The following is a 17,465-nucleotide window of genomic DNA, read 5'->3' as shown; positions in this document are numbered from 1 at the left end:
CTTCCTTTTCCTCTCCTCTCCTCTCCTCTCGGCGATGAAACCAACTCCAACACCGCACACAACAAGGGTACTGTATCTTTGTGTATATATATATATGTATAACCCATGGTTTTTGTGCACGGAAGGCACACAAGTCGAACAAGCCATACAAAATCCTGGTGACTCAGTCAATCAGTCAGAGACACATAAACCACACCCTTCCTTTATACGACACCAAATCAAATCAAACAAACAAACAAACAAACAAACTTTTATAGATGGAACCAAAGTTGAGCACGCCGGCCGGCCGGCCGGCCGTTGAATTTGCAAATTTTCATCATCCTACGCACAAACAAACATCGTTTTAAACAATCAAGCAACAGTCCCTCCTCCTTTACAGCTAGTAAGTAGTAGTAGTAGTTTCTCGTGTTCTCAAAAATTATTAGTCGGTGCATATTACACTCCACGGATCACACGTACATACATACATACATACATACACACATACACACATGTATATACAAATTTAACAAAACGACTTAAAATTCGTGCACCGAGAGAAATGTTGCATCTCAATTATATACACACACACGGACACATAAAACACTATTCCTCTGGCTTGACCGGAAGAAAGCACCCGAGGACGAGCGCGAGGACGAGCAGCAGCGGGAGGACGGTGAATCCGAGGATGAGCACCGCAGCCACGCGCCAGCCGCCCGGGCGGAGCTCGGCCATGGAGAACCAAATGCCGGCCACCATGGGGACGAGGCCCCAGGCGGCGGCGCAGATGAGCGTGCCGTGGTACGCCTCGCCGTGGTTGAGGAATATGCCTTGGGGCGGCCTGAAGATGTACACCGCTAGGGCCAGCACCGTCCCCACGCTGCCGGACATGAAGAGGCCACGCGGCAGCCTCTCCTCGTTGGCCCATCCGTCCGCCATCCAGCCCACGACGGCCACCGCCAACTGGAAATAGTCCATCCTTTCGTTTCGTCCCTCAACTCTACTGCTACTGCACCACCACTGGTATTGGAGTATGGGACTATGGGATGCGTACGTATGGGCTATGGGATATATTATGGGACCGTCCCTCCATGGGAATGGGATAATCCAGTTCTCCACCCATTTCCCTTCCCGATGGTACTTCTCTACCAAGCCTCTGACCCCTTTGGACGCTTGCAGTGTTTGTCCTGGTTACATGTACTCGTCCGTCCACCACCGCTAACATGGATTAATTACTCCTTTACAGGGCGTGCATTGCTAGGTATAGCATCGTGATTTTCATCATTTTCGTTTAAATAGATAACATCCAGCTCTTGTCGCCGAGACGGCTCAGCAAGACTGCGATGGCGAGGCCTGGATGGATTCATTGTCCTCGAATGGCTCACCACCATTGCAACCGTTGGTTCAGCCTATGTTATTTTCCATATCTCCTTCCTTATATCATGGATCTTTCAATGCATCGGTGCTTAAATAAGGTGTTAAGTATATTTAAAATCTTAATAACTAGTCTTCTTAACGCATAGGTGATTAGCTTTTGTTGCTAATTTTTTTATATGAAATTGTTTAATAATTATACTTTATCATGTGTTGGTTGATATTCATTTCACATATGTTCACGTGTTTAGCATCGTTTCTTTCTAAGTTATTATAATGCTCCCTCTTCTTTTTAATTACGTTCTTACGTTATTTTTTTATTTTTGTCTATGTGACATCCTAAGCATCGTTGCACTCGAAAGGGTCTTATGCTCTCTCTATCTAGGTCTTATGCTCTCTCCGTCTACAACCCATTGTTGATGGTGATAGGATAGGGGTTTGTTTCCCAAAACATAAGGCAATGACACTTCATCAAGCATTTAATACACTCGACTGCCTACCTGTTCGGATCCATGGCATTTTCTTAAGCATCTACGGCGGGAATTTGTAAATCCATCCCCACAGACGTGTCCGGTCAGTGATCGGACGTGATCGTTTTGAGCCTTTACTTTTTTATCTGTATAGTCACATCTCTCATATTTTTCTCGTATGTACGGTCACTTGCACGTGACTGATGGAAAAATAAAAAGAAAGAATGAATGAATAAACAAAGAGCAAAGGTGGTCCTGGATAGGGTCACGTCCTACGTGGTGAACTGATCAGGCGTGTCCGCAAGCCCTCATATCGTTTCCATATTTGAAATGGATATAAGGGGTGTCGGTTAGTTCGCACGTTTGAGATAGGTATGAGAGGTCGATGTTGGGGAACGTCGCATGGGAAACAAAAATTTTCCTACGCGCACGACGACCTATCATGGTGATGTCCATCTACGAGAGGGGATGAGTGATCTACGTACCCTTGTAGACCGTACAGCAGAAGCGTTAGTGAACGCGGTTGATGTAGTGGAACGTCCTCACGTCCCTCGATCCGCCCCGCGAACAATCCCGCGATCAGTCCCACGATCTAGTATCGAACAGACGGCACCTCCGCGTTCAGCACACGTACAGCTCGACGATGATCTCGGCCTTCTTGATCCAGCAAGAGAGACGGAGAGGTAGAAGAGTTCTCCGGCAGCGTGACGGCGCTCCGGAGGTTGGTGATGACCTTGTCTCAGCAGGGCTCCGCCCGAGCTCCGCAGAAACGCGATCTAGAGGAAAAACCGTGGAGGTATGTGGTTGGGCTGCCGTGGAAAAATCGTCTCAAATCAGCCCTAAAACCTCCGTATATATAGGTGGGAGGGAGGGGACCTTGCCTTGGGGCTCAAGGAGCCCCAAGGGGGTCGGCCGAGTCCAAGGGGGAAGGCTCCCCCCCCCCCAAACCGAGTTGGACTTGGTTTGGTGGGTGGGAGTCCTTCCTTCCCTTCCCACCTCCTTTTTTTTCTCTTTGATTTTCTTTCCTAGGCGCATAGGGCCCTTTTGGGCTGTCCCACCAGCCCACTAAGGGCTGATGTGCCACCCTCAAGGCCTATGGGCTTCCCCGGGGTGGGTTGCCCCCCCCCCCCCCGGTGAACTCCCGGAACCCATTCGTCATTCCCGGTACATTCCCGGTAACTCCGAAAACCTTCCGGTAATCAAATGAGGTCATCCTATATATCAATCTTCGTTTCCGGACCATTCCGGAAACCCTCGTGACGTCCGTGATCTCATCCGGGACTCCGAACAACATTCGGTAACCAACCATATAACTCAAATACGCATAAAACAACGTCGAACCTTAAGTGTGCAGACCCTGCGGGTTCGAGAACTATGTAGACATGACCCGAGAGACTCCTCGTTCAATATCCAATAGCGGGACCTGGATGCCCATATTGGATCCTAAATATTCTACGAAGATCTTATCGTTTGAACCTCAGTGCCAAGGATTCATATAATCCCGTATGTCATTCCCTTTGTCCTTCGGTATGTTACTTGCCCGAGATTCGATCGTCAGTATCCGCATACCTATTTCAATCTCGTTTACCGGCAAGTCTCTTTACTCGTTCCGTAATACAAGATCCCGCAACTTACACTAAGTCACATTGCTTGCAAGGCTTGTGTGTGATGTTGTATTACCGAGTGGGCCCCGAGATACCTCTCCGTCACACGGAGTGACAAATCCCAGTCTTGATCCATACTAACTCAACTAACACCTTCGGAGATACCTGTTGAGCATCTTTATAGTCACCAAGTTACGTTGCGACGTTTGATACACACAAAGTATTCCTCCGGTATCAGTGAGTTATATGATCTCATGGTCATAGGAACAAATACTTGACACGCAGAAAACAGTAGCAACAAAATGACACGATCAACATGGTACGTCTATTAGTTTGGGTCCAGTCCATCACGTGATTCTCCTAATGACGTGATCCAGTTATCAAGCAACAACACCTTGTTCATAATCAGAAGACACTGACTATCTTTGATCAACTGGCTAGCCAACTAGAGGCTTGCTTGGGACGGTGTTTTGTCTATGTATCCACACATGTAAATGAGTCTTCATTCAATACAATTATAGCATGGATAATAAACGATTATCTTGATACAGGAATTATAATAATAACTATATTTATTATTGCCTCTAGGGCATAATTCCAACAGTATCCCACTTGCACTAGAGTCAATAATCTAGCCCTCACATCATCATGTGAATTACATTGTAATAAATCTAACACCCATACAGTTCTGCTGTTGATCATGCTTTGGTCGTGGAAGAGGTTTAGTCAGCGGGTGTGCTACATTCAGATCCGTGTGCACTTTGCATATATTTACGTCCTCTCCCTGGACGTAGTCGCGGATGAGGTTGAAGCGTCGTTTGATGTGTCTGGTCTTCTTGTGAAACCGTGGTTCCTTTGATAAGGCAATGGCACCCGTGTTGTCACAGAACAAGGTTATTGGATTCAGTGCGCTTGGCACCACTCCAAGATCCGTCATGAACTGCTTCATCCAGACACCCTCCTTAGCCGCCTCCGAGGCAGCCATGTACTCCGCTTCACATGTAGAATTTTCTACGACGCTTTGCTTGGAACTGCACCAGCTTACCGCACCCCCATTAAGAATAAATACGTATCCGGTTTGTGACTTAGAGTCGTCCGGATCTGTGTCAAAGCTTGCATCGACGTAACCTTTTACGGCGAGCTCTTCGTCACCTCCATACACAAGAAACATCTCCTTAGTCCTTTTCAGGTACTTCAGGATATTCTTGACCGCCGTCCAGTGATCCACTCCTGGATTACTCTGGAACCTACCTGCCATACTTATGGCCAGGCTAACATCCGGTCTAGTGCACAGCATTGCATACATGATAGAACCTATGGCTGAAGCATAGGGGACGGAGCGCATATGCTCTCTATCTTCATCAGTTGTTGGGCACTGAGTCTTACTCAATCTCGTACCTTGTAAAACTGGCAAGAACCCTTTCTTGGACTGTTCCATTTTGAACCTCTTCAAAACTTTATCAAGGTATGTGCTTTGTGAAAGTCCTATCAGGCGTTTTGATCTATCCCTATAGATCTTAATGCCTAGAATGTAAGCAGCTTCTCCTAGGTCCTTCATAGAGAAACTTTTATTCAAGTAATCCTTTATGCTCTCTAAAAACTCCACGTTGTTTCCAATCAGCAATATGTCATCCACATATAATATTAGAAACTCCACAGAGCTCCCACTCACTTTCTTGTAAATGCAAGATTCTCCAACCACTTGTATAAACCCAAATGCTTTGATCACCTCATCAAAGCGTTTGTTCCAACTCCGAGATGCTTGCACCAGTCCATAAATGGATCGCTGGAGCTTGCACACCTTGTTAGCATTCTTAGGATCGACAAAACCTTCGGGTTGCATCATATACAATTCTTCCTTAAGGAAACCGTTAAGGAACGCCGTTTTGACATCCATCTGCCAGATTTCATAATCGAAAAATGCAGCTATTGCTAACATGATTCTGACGGACTTAAGCATCGCTACGGGTGAGAATGTCTCATCGTAGTCAACTCCTTGAACTTGTGAAAAACCCTTTGCCACAAGTCGAGCTTTATAAACGGTCACATTGTCGTCAGCGTCTGTCTTCCTCTTAAAGATCCATTTGTTCTGAATAGCCTTGTGGCCTTCAGGCAGTACCTCCAAAGTACACACTTTGTTCTCATACATGGATCCTATCTCGGACTTCATGGCTTCTAGCCATTTGTTGGAATCTGGACCCACCATTGCTTCTTCATAATTTGCAGGTTCATTGTTGTCCAACAACATGATTGACAAGACGGGATTACCGTACCACTCTGGAGCAGCACGTGGTCTCGTCGACCTGTGTGGTTCGATAGAAACTTGAACCGGAGTTTCATGATCATCATCATTAACTTCCTCCTCAACCGGCATCGCAACGACAGAGGTTTCCCCTTGCCCTGCGCCACCATCCAGAGGGATGGGAGGTTCGACAACCTCGTCAAGCTCTATCTTCCTCCCACTCAATTCTCTCGAGAGAAACTCCTTCTCGAGAAAAGCTCCGTTTTTAGCAACAAACACTTTGCCCTCGGATTTGAGATAGAAGGTGTACCCAACTGTCTCTTTTGGGTAACCTATGAAGACGCACTTTTCCGCTTTGGGTTCCAGCTTTTCAGGCTGAAGCCTTTTTGACATAAGCATCACATCCCCAAACTTTAAGAAACGACAACTTTGGCCTTTTGCCATACCACAGTTCGTACGGTGTCGTCTCAACGGATTTTGATGGTGCCCTATTTAAAGTGAATGCAGCTGTTTCTAATGCATAACCCCAAAACGATAACGGCAAATCGGTAAGAGACATCATAGATCGCACCATCTCTAATAAAGTACGATTACGACGTTCGGACACACCATTATGCTGTGGTGTTCCAGGCGGTGTTAACTGTGAAACAATTCCACATTGTCTTAAGTGAGCACCAAACTCGAAACTCAGATATTCACCCCCACGATCAGACCGTAGGAACTTGATCTTCTTGTTACGATGATTTTCAACTTCACTCTGAAATTGCTTGAACTTTTCAAATGTTTCAGACTTGTGCTTCATCAAGTAGACATAACCATATCTACTCAAATCGTCAGTGAAGGTGAGAAAATAACGATATCCGCTGCGCGCCTCTAGGCTCATCGGACCACACACATCGGTATGTATGATTTCCAACAAGTCACTTGCACGCTCCATAGTTCCGGAGAACGGAGTCTTAGTCATCTTGCCCATGAGGCATGGTTCGCACGTGTCAAGTGAATCAAAGTCAAGTGATTCCAAAAGTCCATCAGCATGGAGTTTCTTCATGCGCTTTACACCAATATGACCTAAGCGGCAGTGCCACAAAAATATGGCGCTATCATTGTTACTAACTCTTTTGGTCTCAATGTTATGTATATGCGTATCGCTATCAAGATTCAATATGAACAATCCTCTCACATTAGGTGCATGACCATAAAAGATGTTACTCATAGAAATAGAACAACCATTATTCTCTGACTTAAAAGAGTAACCGTCTCGCAATAAACAAGATCCAGATATAATGTTCATGCTCAACGCAGGCACTAAATAACAATGACTTAAGTTCATAACTAATCCTGATGGTAACTGAAGTGAAACTGTGCCGACGGCGATTGCATCAACCTTGGAAACATTTCCTACGCGCATCGTCACTTCGTCTTTCGCCAGCCTTCGTCTATTCCGCAGTTCCTGTTTCGAGTTGCAAATATGAGCAACAGAACCGGTATCGAATACTCAGGCACTACTACGAGAGCCGGTTAAGTACACATCAATAACATGTATATCAAATATACCTGATTTTTCTTTGGCCGCCTTCTTATCTGCCAGATACTTGGGGCAATTGCGCTTCCAGTGACCCATACCCTTGCAATAGTAACACTCTGTTTCAGGCTTAGGTCCAGCTTTGGGTTTCTTCGTCGGATTGGCAACACGCTTGCCGCTCTTCTTTGAATTACCCTTCTTGCCTTTGCCGTTTCTCTTGAAACTAGTGGTCTTATTCACCATCAACACTTGATGCTCTTTACGGAGTTCAGACTCTGCGACTTTCAACATCGCAAACAAAAATTTTCCTACGCGCACGACGACCTATCATGGTGATGTCCATCTACGAGAGGGGATGAGTGATCTACGTACCCTTGTAGACCGTACAGCAGAAGCGTTAGTGAACGCGGTTGATGTAGTGGAACGTCCTCACGTCCCTCGACCCGCCCCGCGAACAATCCCGCGATCAGTCCCATGATCTAGTATCGAACAGACGGCACCTCCGCGTTCAGCACACGTACAGCTCGACGATGATCTCGGCCTTCTTGATCCAGCAAGAGAGACGGAGAGGTAGAAGAGTTCTCCGGCAGCGTGACGGCGCTCCGGAGGTTGGTGATGACCTTGTCTCAGCAGGGCTCCGCCCGAGCTCCGCAGAAACGCGATCTAGAGGAAAAACCGTGGAGGTATGTGGTCGGGCTGCCGTGGAAAAATCGTCTCAAATTAGCCCTAAAACCTCCGTATATATAGGTGGGAGGGAGGGGACCTTGCCTTGGGGCTCAAGGAGCCCCAAGGGGGTCGGCCGAGTCCAAGGGGGAAGGCTCCCCCCCAAACCGAGTTGGACTTGGTTTGGTGGGTGGGAGTCCTTCCTTCCCTTCCCACCTCCTCTTTTTTTTCTCTCTATTTGATTTTCTTTCCTAGGCGCATAGGGCCCTTTTGGGCTGTCCCACCAGCCCACTAAGGGCTGGTGTGCCACCCTCAAGGCCTATGGGCTTCCCCGGGGTGGGTTCCCCCCCCCCCCGGTGAACTCCCAGAACCCATTTGTCATTCCCGGTAACTCCGAAAACCTTCTGGTAATCAAATGAGGTCATCCTATATATCAATCTTCATTTCCGGACCATTCCGGAAACCCTCGTGACGTCCGTGATCTCATCCGGGACTCCGAACAACATTCGGTAACCAACCATATAACTCAAATACGCATAAAACAACGTCGAACCTTAAGTGTGCAGACCCTGCGGGTTCGAGAACTATGTAGACATGACCCGAGAGACTCCTCGGTCAATATCCAATAGCGGGACCTGGATGCCCAAATTGGATCGTACATATTCTACGAAGATCTTATCGTTTGAACCTCAGTGCCAAGGATTCATATAATCCCGTATGTCATTCCCTTTGTCCTTCGGTATGTTACTTGCCCGAGATTCGATCGTCAGTATCCGCATACCTATTTCAATCTCGTTTACCGGCAAGTCTCTTTAATCATTCCGTAATACAAGATCCCGCAACTTACACTAAGTCACATTGCTTGCAAGGCTTGTGTGTGATGTTGTATTACCGAGTGGGCCCCGAGATACCTCTCCGTCACACGGAGTGACAAATCCCAGTCTTGATCCATACTAACTCAACTAACACCTTCGGAGATACATGTAGAGCATCTTTATAGTCACCCAGTTACGTTGCGACGTTTGATACACACAAAGTATTCCTCCAGTGTCAGTGAGTTATATGATCTCATGGTCATAGAAACAAATACTTGACACGTAGAAAACAGTAGCAACAAAATAACACGATCAACATGCTACGTCTATTAGTTTGGGTCCAGTCCATCACGTGATTCTCCTAATGACGTGATCCAGTTATCAAGCAACAACATCTTGTTCATAATCAGAAGACACTGACTATCTTTGATCAACTGGCTAGCCAACTAGAGGCTTGCTAGGGACGGTGTTTTGTCTATGTATCCACACATGTAAATGAGTCTTCATTCAATACAATTATAGCATGGATAATAAACGATTATCTTGATACAGGAATTATAATAATAACTATATTTATTATTGCCTCTAGGGCATAATTCCAACAGTCGACTGAATCGATTTTTTATGACCGGGCGGACTGCCCGTATGTTTGACGAGCGTTTGAGGATCCGGATGTAGATGCTCTTAGTAGTGAAACCATTGTGATACTCCTTAGAGCATCCCCAACAACAAACAAGCAAAAATATCAAGCACCGAAATAGTTTTACAACGGCATTTTAGCATTTTTAGCGTGTCACGGTCAACATTAATTTTTCACATGCCCAAAAACACGCGCTTAAAAAACACGCAATGCAAATTATAAAGCATGCGTGGTCCGATGCCCTAAATTTGCAGCGTGCGATAACACTTTTTAACGCGTGCCCCTTTTTTTTGCACACGCATTATTTTGCAGCATCTGCTGGAACATGTTAGGCATCAGAAATCTATTTTTGGCGCGTGGAGTAGTTTTTAAACGCCTGTTAGAAATGCTCTTATAAGATAGTATAAAAGAAGGGCAAAATCAAGCTCCCTAGTATCGATCATGTTAGGAGACTGCCTCCCGGGTCGCTCGGGCGAGCGACCCCGGAGGCCCCAACCCTAGATCGAGCGGGCGGACGATCTCGCCCCTCCCTCGGCCGCTGCCGCCGCCGGTGCCGGCGGTGGCGGCCACGCCCGTCTGCCAAAGGCGGGGGCGAGGGCGGCGCGCCCCGACGGCTCTCCTTCGCGCGGTGGGGGGTTGTCCCATGGGGGGCGCGGGTGGCGGTGCGGGCAGCGGCGCGTCATCGTGGGTGCACCTCTGGGCCATGTACCCTCGTGTGGTCAGTCGTCGCGTGGCTGTTGTGGCGGCCGGCGACGCCAGATCTGGCCGCTGTTCTCTGGCCCTGATCTGTGGGCCTCTCTCCTATGGATTGTTGGCGGTGCCGGCGTGGTTGTCAGGGCCCTACCTGCGGGTGAAGCTGGTGGAGGAGATTCGGATTGGGGGAAACCCCTTAGTTGGCCCAGGCCGGCCGCGCCGGCGACAACGCTCAAGGGCGTCGTTTTTTTTTTGGAGACGTCGGTATACATTTGCTCCTTTTTGGAGACGCCGTTTTTCTGTTATAAGTTGTTTTATATCTTTAGTTATGGATATGAAACACAAAACACCAAAAAAATTAGTTGTACTTGCTACTCATGAAGATGGGGGACCTTTTAAAACCCTCGATGTTGGTTATGTGAAAAACATTAAATACTATTTTGATAATTCTGAGAAAACCCCATTCAACTTGATAATGGAAGACACGTTGGATCAATGTGAGAACTTAGGGATTATCGCTTGTCTCAAAAAGGGAAACATGTATGGGACCAAATTATAATATTGTGTTGGTGTAATTGAAATTTATGCTTGAGATGTGATTATATTTGTTGCTCTAAGATTAAGGCTCTACACCTTCCTTTCAATGTGAATTTAATGATAATAAAACCTTGACTTTTTATGCTAAAAGTGTAAGTAGTTACTATCATTGCGTCAACCGCCGCGAACATAGCTTATTTCTATGCATGTTGGACGCATTGCCACGCTCGGGAGATGGCGTTGGCCAGCCTAGATGGACGGAGATCTCCTAGCAATGATGGTGACGCCGGCTCCGACGAGTTTGCCGGCAAGCCCAACTGTATTCGGTTGGCTTGCCGGGCCACCTAACCGGCTACAATGCTGAAGAGCTCCTTCTTCTACTCGCCGGAGAGGTGTTTCACACGGGCTTTGAAGCCGAATGCCATAACGGGCGAGGCGCCACCCAAAAAGGTGTTTAATATCGACCGACACATGGACGAATGTATGGCGCTCGAGGTGTCCAAATAGGATCCTTGACACACGTGCTAGTATAATGGAGATAGAAGGATATACGGATGACGTTTTAATCTGGAGAAAAGGTGCGTGCAAAGGGTGACATGCCATTTCAATGCTGTTTTTTTACCAAGTTTCAATGCCGGATCTAGTGAGTGAATGCGTCCTCTTTGGGCATGCATGAATACAGCCATGACGCTTTCACAGGAAAATGGAACAGACAAGAAAGGGTTTCGGGCATGAATGCAGCCATGACGCTTTGGCAAGAAAATGGAACGGACGAGAAAGGGTTTCGGCGACGGAGAGGCAAGAGAAAACAAGGGCAGGAGTTAATTTCATCAAAAAGTATATTATGATGCTTCCAAGCAACTAAGTTAAGAAAATGGAACGGACGAGAAAGGGTTTCGGCGATGGAGAGGCAAGAGAAAACAAGGGCAGGAGTTAATTTCATCAAAAAGTATATTATGATGCTTCCAAGCAACTAAGTTAATTTTGGTGTGATTTATTAAAATATACTCCTTCTATAAACTAATATAAAAGCGTTTAGATCACTATTCTACTCTACTACTCTACTGATCTAAACGTTCTTATATTAGTTTACGGATGGAGTAGTAAAGGTTGGTTTCTAGATGGGGAGCTGTAGTATTCTGTTTCGCAGGTTGCCTGAAGGTACATGCACTAGCGAAAGAAATAGTCTAAAAAACTGATGCAAATATTTCCTCCCATGATGAAATTACAACCACGGCAAGATACAAATTCAACAAGAAAACCATCTATCAATAGGTAGCGTAACAAATTTAACAACAATAGAGCCCAAGCAAGTAGGCATGGTCGACACACTGCAGGAGTAGAGTCTCAACAACATTCATTCAGGACGCAACGCATCGTCTTCTACAGTCTATTACATCCAACACATCTAGGTCCGCTGGGCGTAAACCTTCCACAACTCGGACAACAGTACCATGTACTCAAAATTGTCGTTAGCATCCACAAGATACATCAGTACTGACACAAGGAGAGAGTTCATCAAGAGGTTTCTGTGAGATTAGGAAAGATTAGGCACATGGTTTCATCCCCCCACGAGAACTGGCAGATTCAGGTGTATGCATGACATCAATCCTGTGGCAAAGGTTAAACAAAACGCAAGCAGGTAAGCAGCCAGTGAAAACAACAGGTACCATGTGTGAGGTAAAAGGCAGAAAACACACTGCAAATATCAGTACCTCCTGAATTGGGGTGCTTTCATCTGCTTGCTTCTGCTCAACAACCCCATCCTCTGGGCCCTGACCATCTGTCTCCATCTTCTCGGCTTCAGCCTCCTCTGACGCTTCAGCCATGTTGGTGTCAGGCTTGGGGAGCGCAAACTCTGCAGGAACTTGGCCAGTGCTCAACGCCTGATATCACGGTGATGGACAGGTGCATGTCAGTACAGAGCATAGTAACTTCGTCAAGCTGCACAAAGCGCCGGAGCTAAATGACACACGGCACGTTACCTTCTCAAGCCTTGTAACTTCATCAAGTGTCTGAGAGTTCACGATAGCGGCCTACAGATTAAAAACATGTCAAACAAAAATTCACAGCCAGATGTTTTACAAAAGAAAACACAAGATACTGACATTTACAACACGACAAAGATACGGTCACTGAGAACAAAAGATGCCTCGGTAACTGGGATGGTCATGGACATCATATAGCTAGACTAAAACATATGAAAGTAAATAGAATGCCCATACCTAACATGACAGTAAAAGACCTGACCATAAAATATCTTTCACTTAATGCAACAGCCAAGTAATAGGGGTTCTACTCAACTTGCAATAATGACATGAACAGGCCGTGTCCAAAATACAAAGAGGGAGTCAAGTACCTTGATAGCTGTGATTTGTGCAGCCGTCGGAGCGACTACTTTAGGGCCCTGGTCTTTTGTGGTACCTTGAGCATCCATCACTACTGGAATATAAGCTTTGGCAGCAACCTTCTTTGCCGCCTCCTCTGCCTCCTTTGAGTGGAACTTTTGGGCTGCTTCGGCTCTCTCCTACGGAAACACAAAATCTCATACAAAAGTTCAGAATCGTACACAAAACCAGGCACGGCAAATAATGCTAGTGAACATGCCAACCAAAAAACATTCAATGGCATTCATGCATCTAATTCACAGATAATCAGTTAAAAGAGTCGCTCGTTTCCCCTTTTGCTGCCAGCACTTCTGCGGTCAGTTCCAAAATCATTTTGGAAATCATTCCGAAGGAAATGAATGAACCTGTTGGGAATAAATCAACAAATCAAGCAGCGGCAGGATTTCTGTGCATATCAACAACTTCTAATAAACTTCATGATAAAAGGATTTTGGCATGGTATAAATCAACAACTCCTAGCTCCATTCAAGAAAGAACTGAAGAAAATGATTAGAAGAAAAGAGTTTAGCCGCTGACAGAACTCATAAACTGTCAATTAATTGCAGTTACTCTTTTCTTTTAGAAGTCCCAAGAATTGTCTTGACTTGATGCTCTAAAGGGCTAGCACGATAGCATCTAGATGGTGTTCTCAACTAATACCTCTTCAATTAAAATAAACATGACTTAAAGCAAACATAGTCTATTGATTAGCATAAAGCCACATAAGCCTGCAATGCTGCAAAATTTTGAGCTCGTTTGAACTAACTCATATCTTAGATAAGTAAAACATATATGGGCAGATGTATAAGAGCCGTAGATACATGCAATATGTTATGTCCAGACATTATATCACTGGATATCTGGGTTCATTGAAGAAATCATGAACAGTTGGTTTTCCGTATATGAAGAACCAAGCAAAGTTCCATGCAGCACAGTGGCGCACAAATGGTAAATGATATTTCATCATTAAAGAAAATGCAAACGTAGATTAGCTATCAAATGAGAGAAAACTGCTGCGAAATTAAACAGATGCCATTCAGAACAAAATCATCGGCACTATGCAGAAGTATATTTGGACTACATGACAATCAAGAAATCAAGCCTGGCTACAGATGATTCAAATATCAAACATAATTGTGTTATCAAGAACTTGGTGGTTGCCAACCTGTTGTTTCACTTTCTTGAAGTCCAGCAAACGCAGATGCTTCAGTTTGTGGATCACATATAACCTATAGTCTGGTTGCTTAGTTACGGTATTATCCAGTAAGCTGAGAAATTGCAGCTTTGGAAGAGAGGCCAGGGGGTCAATCTCCGCAAGACTTGTAAGGCGATTGTTCGTCAGCACCAAAGTATGCATCTTGGGTAAAAACTCTACATAACAACAAAGCAAAGAGAATTGAAGAAACAGACAAACTATGGAGCAAATTATGCAAGTGACAGAAGCACATGGCAACAAGACAAGATAGTGTTCCTCTTACCACCAAGGTTGGGATTGATACGTGTTATTCTGTTGTTGTTGATTAACAAAGTGCCAAGGCGATTCATGAAAGGGAAGTTCTCAAGCTTGACAATCTCATTGTCCGACAAGTCAATCGTGTCAAACTGGTCCTGTTATAAGAAAAAGGAACAAAGACAGTTATAAACACAGCTAGAAAAGGAACTGGAGAAGCTACAAGCAATTCAAAATGAGATAAAGAAAAACCTATGATTTCAATTTCAAATAAAGCTAAACATCTAAAATATGAACTTGTTAAGCCATCGGTAATGCAAGAAAGTAGGCTGGTAACACAATAACAAGCCTCGTAAAGAGAACTGTTATGTCCTGGACAACTATATAGAAGAAAAGCAAAAGTAACCAGGACACTAGAGGTGTGGTGATCAAGTATATAAACACCCCTAGCAGCAAATTCTATAAGGGCACTGCTCATAGTGAAGAGTAAATTATTATTTTTATGAGGAAAAGCATCCAGCTTCACCAACCCTACAATATGCACCTCTTATCAAATTACTACACAATGCACTCCAATATTTCATTTCTCCAAACCTTAGCTGGTATAGCAGTGCATAAAAAATACCATTCCGAACCGTAACAGCAAGATGAGCACTCTTTAGTGGACATTATGCAAAATATGCTCAAACATTACTCATCGCTACAAATATCGGCCGATTAACTGCAGTTAACTGCTATCCCCCCCCCCCCCTCTGTCCGATATGAGAAAAGCATATTCAGCCCACCAACTGGCCCAGTTAATCGGGTCTGACAAGCCGAGTTATCGGTTGTCAGGCCGATTAACTGGGTAGTATATTTTGGCCCAAAACTAGTCTCCTATGCCAAGAATGTACAGGTAGTATTGTTGGTGCTGCTCTCCTTTGATGTTAGATAGTGATGTACAATTACTGCTGCTGTGTTGTTATTGTTGTTGTTGCTGCTCTTCTATGTAGAGCTAGACATCATCAGAACATCAAGGTAACACTCTTCCTTATTGCTATGTAGCCTATGATTGCATATTTAGACATTCAGCACAATGCATGTTGCTATGTAGCCTAGGATATATAGATACGGCCCTAGTTAACCTACCAATAAATGGGTAACCGATATATTAAGTTAAATGGCCGATTCGCCGATTAATCCCTTATGAGCCCCCAACCGACATGGTACCAGTTACTGATATCCTGAACAGTGACATTACTAGACGATGCAGTCCGATACTTAATTCCTCCCAACGATTCAACCGTAGCTGTTATGGCTGTGTATAAAACCCCCTATTCTGAAGTGTAACAGCAAAAGCATTACTCTTTGGTGGACACTACGCAAAAGTGCTCAAACAGTACCAAATCACCAAAATCACACCTTGCAACCCCAGCATAACACTGCATAGCACACACTGATAAAGGTAAACTCCATGCTTACTACGTGGCCAAGGATTATGAATCCACCATCAGAGAGCTAGCATTGGGGTACTAACAGAGATAGTCCCATGACTAACATCTACTCAGTTGAAAAGCATTACAGCATTACCTCCTCAAGCCTCTGTAGCGACTTCAATTGCAGCCAAGCAAATCGATAACCAGGACACTAAAGATGTGGTGAGTATATAAACACTAGTAGCAGCAACTTTAAATGCACCAATCCTAATATATCTACCTCTGTTGGTACACGGTCCAGTTTAATACTTCATTCCTCTCAACGTTAGCTGGTATAGCAGTGCATAAAAACACTATTCTGAACAGTAACAACGAAATCACCACTCTTACTCTTAGGCAGACACTAGACAAAATATGCTCAAAGAGTACCCACGTTACTGCCTTGCAATCCTAGCATAACATAGCATTGCATAGCACGGACCGTTACAGGTAAAGCTCCTTGCCTATAACATGGCCAAGGATTATGAATGAACCGGCAGGGATGGTACTCGGCCAGCGTCAGATCACCAACGGGAACATTCCATCACTAACCTCTGCGAACCTAACAAGGCAGCACAGGATTCCGCCTCCCAGCCCACTTCAATTGCAGCCAAGCGAATCGAGACAGCTTTGGTCCTGTATCACCAACTATCTACAGCTAAGCAGTAACGATTTTCCCTAGAAGCAGATTCCGCCGGCCGGGGAGGTGTTGGGTCGCACCTTAATAGCAGTGAGAGCTTAGAATGGGAAGGACGGGCAGGTTGCGGAGCTCACCTCGGTGGCGCCGATGTTCTCGATGATGGCGATCTTGTTGCCTGCCGCCGCCAAGACCAAACGACGAACCGGTTAGACAGGGAGGGGGAGAAAAAAAGGCAGAGCCCTAGATCTGTCTGACGGGCGAGAGGAAGGGGGCAGGAACCTCGGAGGTCGAGCTCGCGCTCCTTGATGGCGTTGAAGAAGTGCGGGCTCTTCCATATCAGGTCGGCGTTGAGCCTCACCATGGCGCGGCGGCGGGTCGGCGGAGCGGGTGGCGACGATAGGCGTGGCAGTCGGGGGCGAGGGGGAGAAGAAGAACCCTAGCCGATGGAGAGGCGGCGAGCGGGCCGCTGGGTAGTCTCCTATCGCGCTGGCCCCAACGCAGCAGGGGCGAGTGCCCCTGTTTTCTTTTCCTTTCGGCTTTTTTTTTTTGTGTGTGTTGGCTTCATTAAGAAATGTTTAGGATTTCAAACAAGAATCGAATTTTAAAAATCTTCACGAATTTCTTTTCTAAAACGAAAAATTGTTTCCAAATTCAAAAGCTGTTCTTGAATCCGATCATGTTCGTGAATGTTCAAAACGTTCAACTGATGTCCGCGAGTCAAAAAATAATTATGAGTTTGAAAAAGAAGTTTCACGAATTTACAAAAATGTTCATGGATTTTAATAAATGCTCACAGGTTTCAGAAAATAATTGAAATTTTACAAACCGTTCACCGTTTGAAAAGGTGTCTGCGCATATCAAAACAATTCACGAATTCATTGTGCGGGGCGAGCGCCCCTGCTTCCTTTTCCTTTGGTTCTTTTTTGAGTCATTAAGAAATGTTTAAAATTTCAAACAAGAATCGAATTTTAAAAAATATTCACGAATTTATCTTC

The 17,465-nt window shown here is 45.3% G+C and overlaps 1 protein-coding gene across 1 annotated transcript; it reads right to left on the bottom strand.

The window, feature by feature from the left end:
• Window positions 1-11,879: 11,879 nt before the first annotated feature.
• On the bottom strand, window positions 11,880-16,933 carry LOC123395148 (U2 small nuclear ribonucleoprotein A'). The gene is made up of 8 exons (XM_045090085.1): window positions 16,750-16,933; window positions 16,605-16,645; window positions 14,405-14,534; window positions 14,092-14,297; window positions 12,899-13,066; window positions 12,525-12,575; window positions 12,255-12,425; window positions 11,880-12,150 (listed from the first exon to the last, which is right to left on the bottom strand). The coding sequence occupies exons 1-8, from the start codon at window positions 16,829-16,831 to the stop codon at window positions 12,145-12,147; spliced, it is 855 nt and encodes a 284-aa protein (XP_044946020.1). The 5' UTR covers window positions 16,832-16,933; the 3' UTR covers window positions 11,880-12,144.
• Window positions 16,934-17,465: the final 532 nt, after the last annotated feature.

This window comes from Hordeum vulgare, chromosome 5H (assembly GCF_904849725.1).
Source record: "Hordeum vulgare subsp. vulgare chromosome 5H, MorexV3_pseudomolecules_assembly, whole genome shotgun sequence".
NCBI classification, from domain to species: Eukaryota; Viridiplantae; Streptophyta; class Magnoliopsida; order Poales; family Poaceae; genus Hordeum; species Hordeum vulgare.
Note: the sequence above shows the minus strand (reverse complement) of the source record. Positions and strands in the feature narration are given on the sequence as shown.

Coding starts and splice junctions, on each gene's coding strand:
- LOC123395148 (XM_045090085.1), bottom strand. CDS start 16,831: ATGGTGAGGCTCAACGCCGACCTGATATGGAAGAGCCCGCACTTCTTC. Junction 12,576..12,898: donor CACAAATCACAGCTATCAAG/GTACTTGACTCC, acceptor TTTAATCTGTAG/GCCGCTATCGTGAACTCTCA. Junction 12,426..12,524: donor AAGTTACAAGGCTTGAGAAG/GTAACGTGCCGT, acceptor CCGTGATATCAG/GCGTTGAGCACTGGCCAAGT.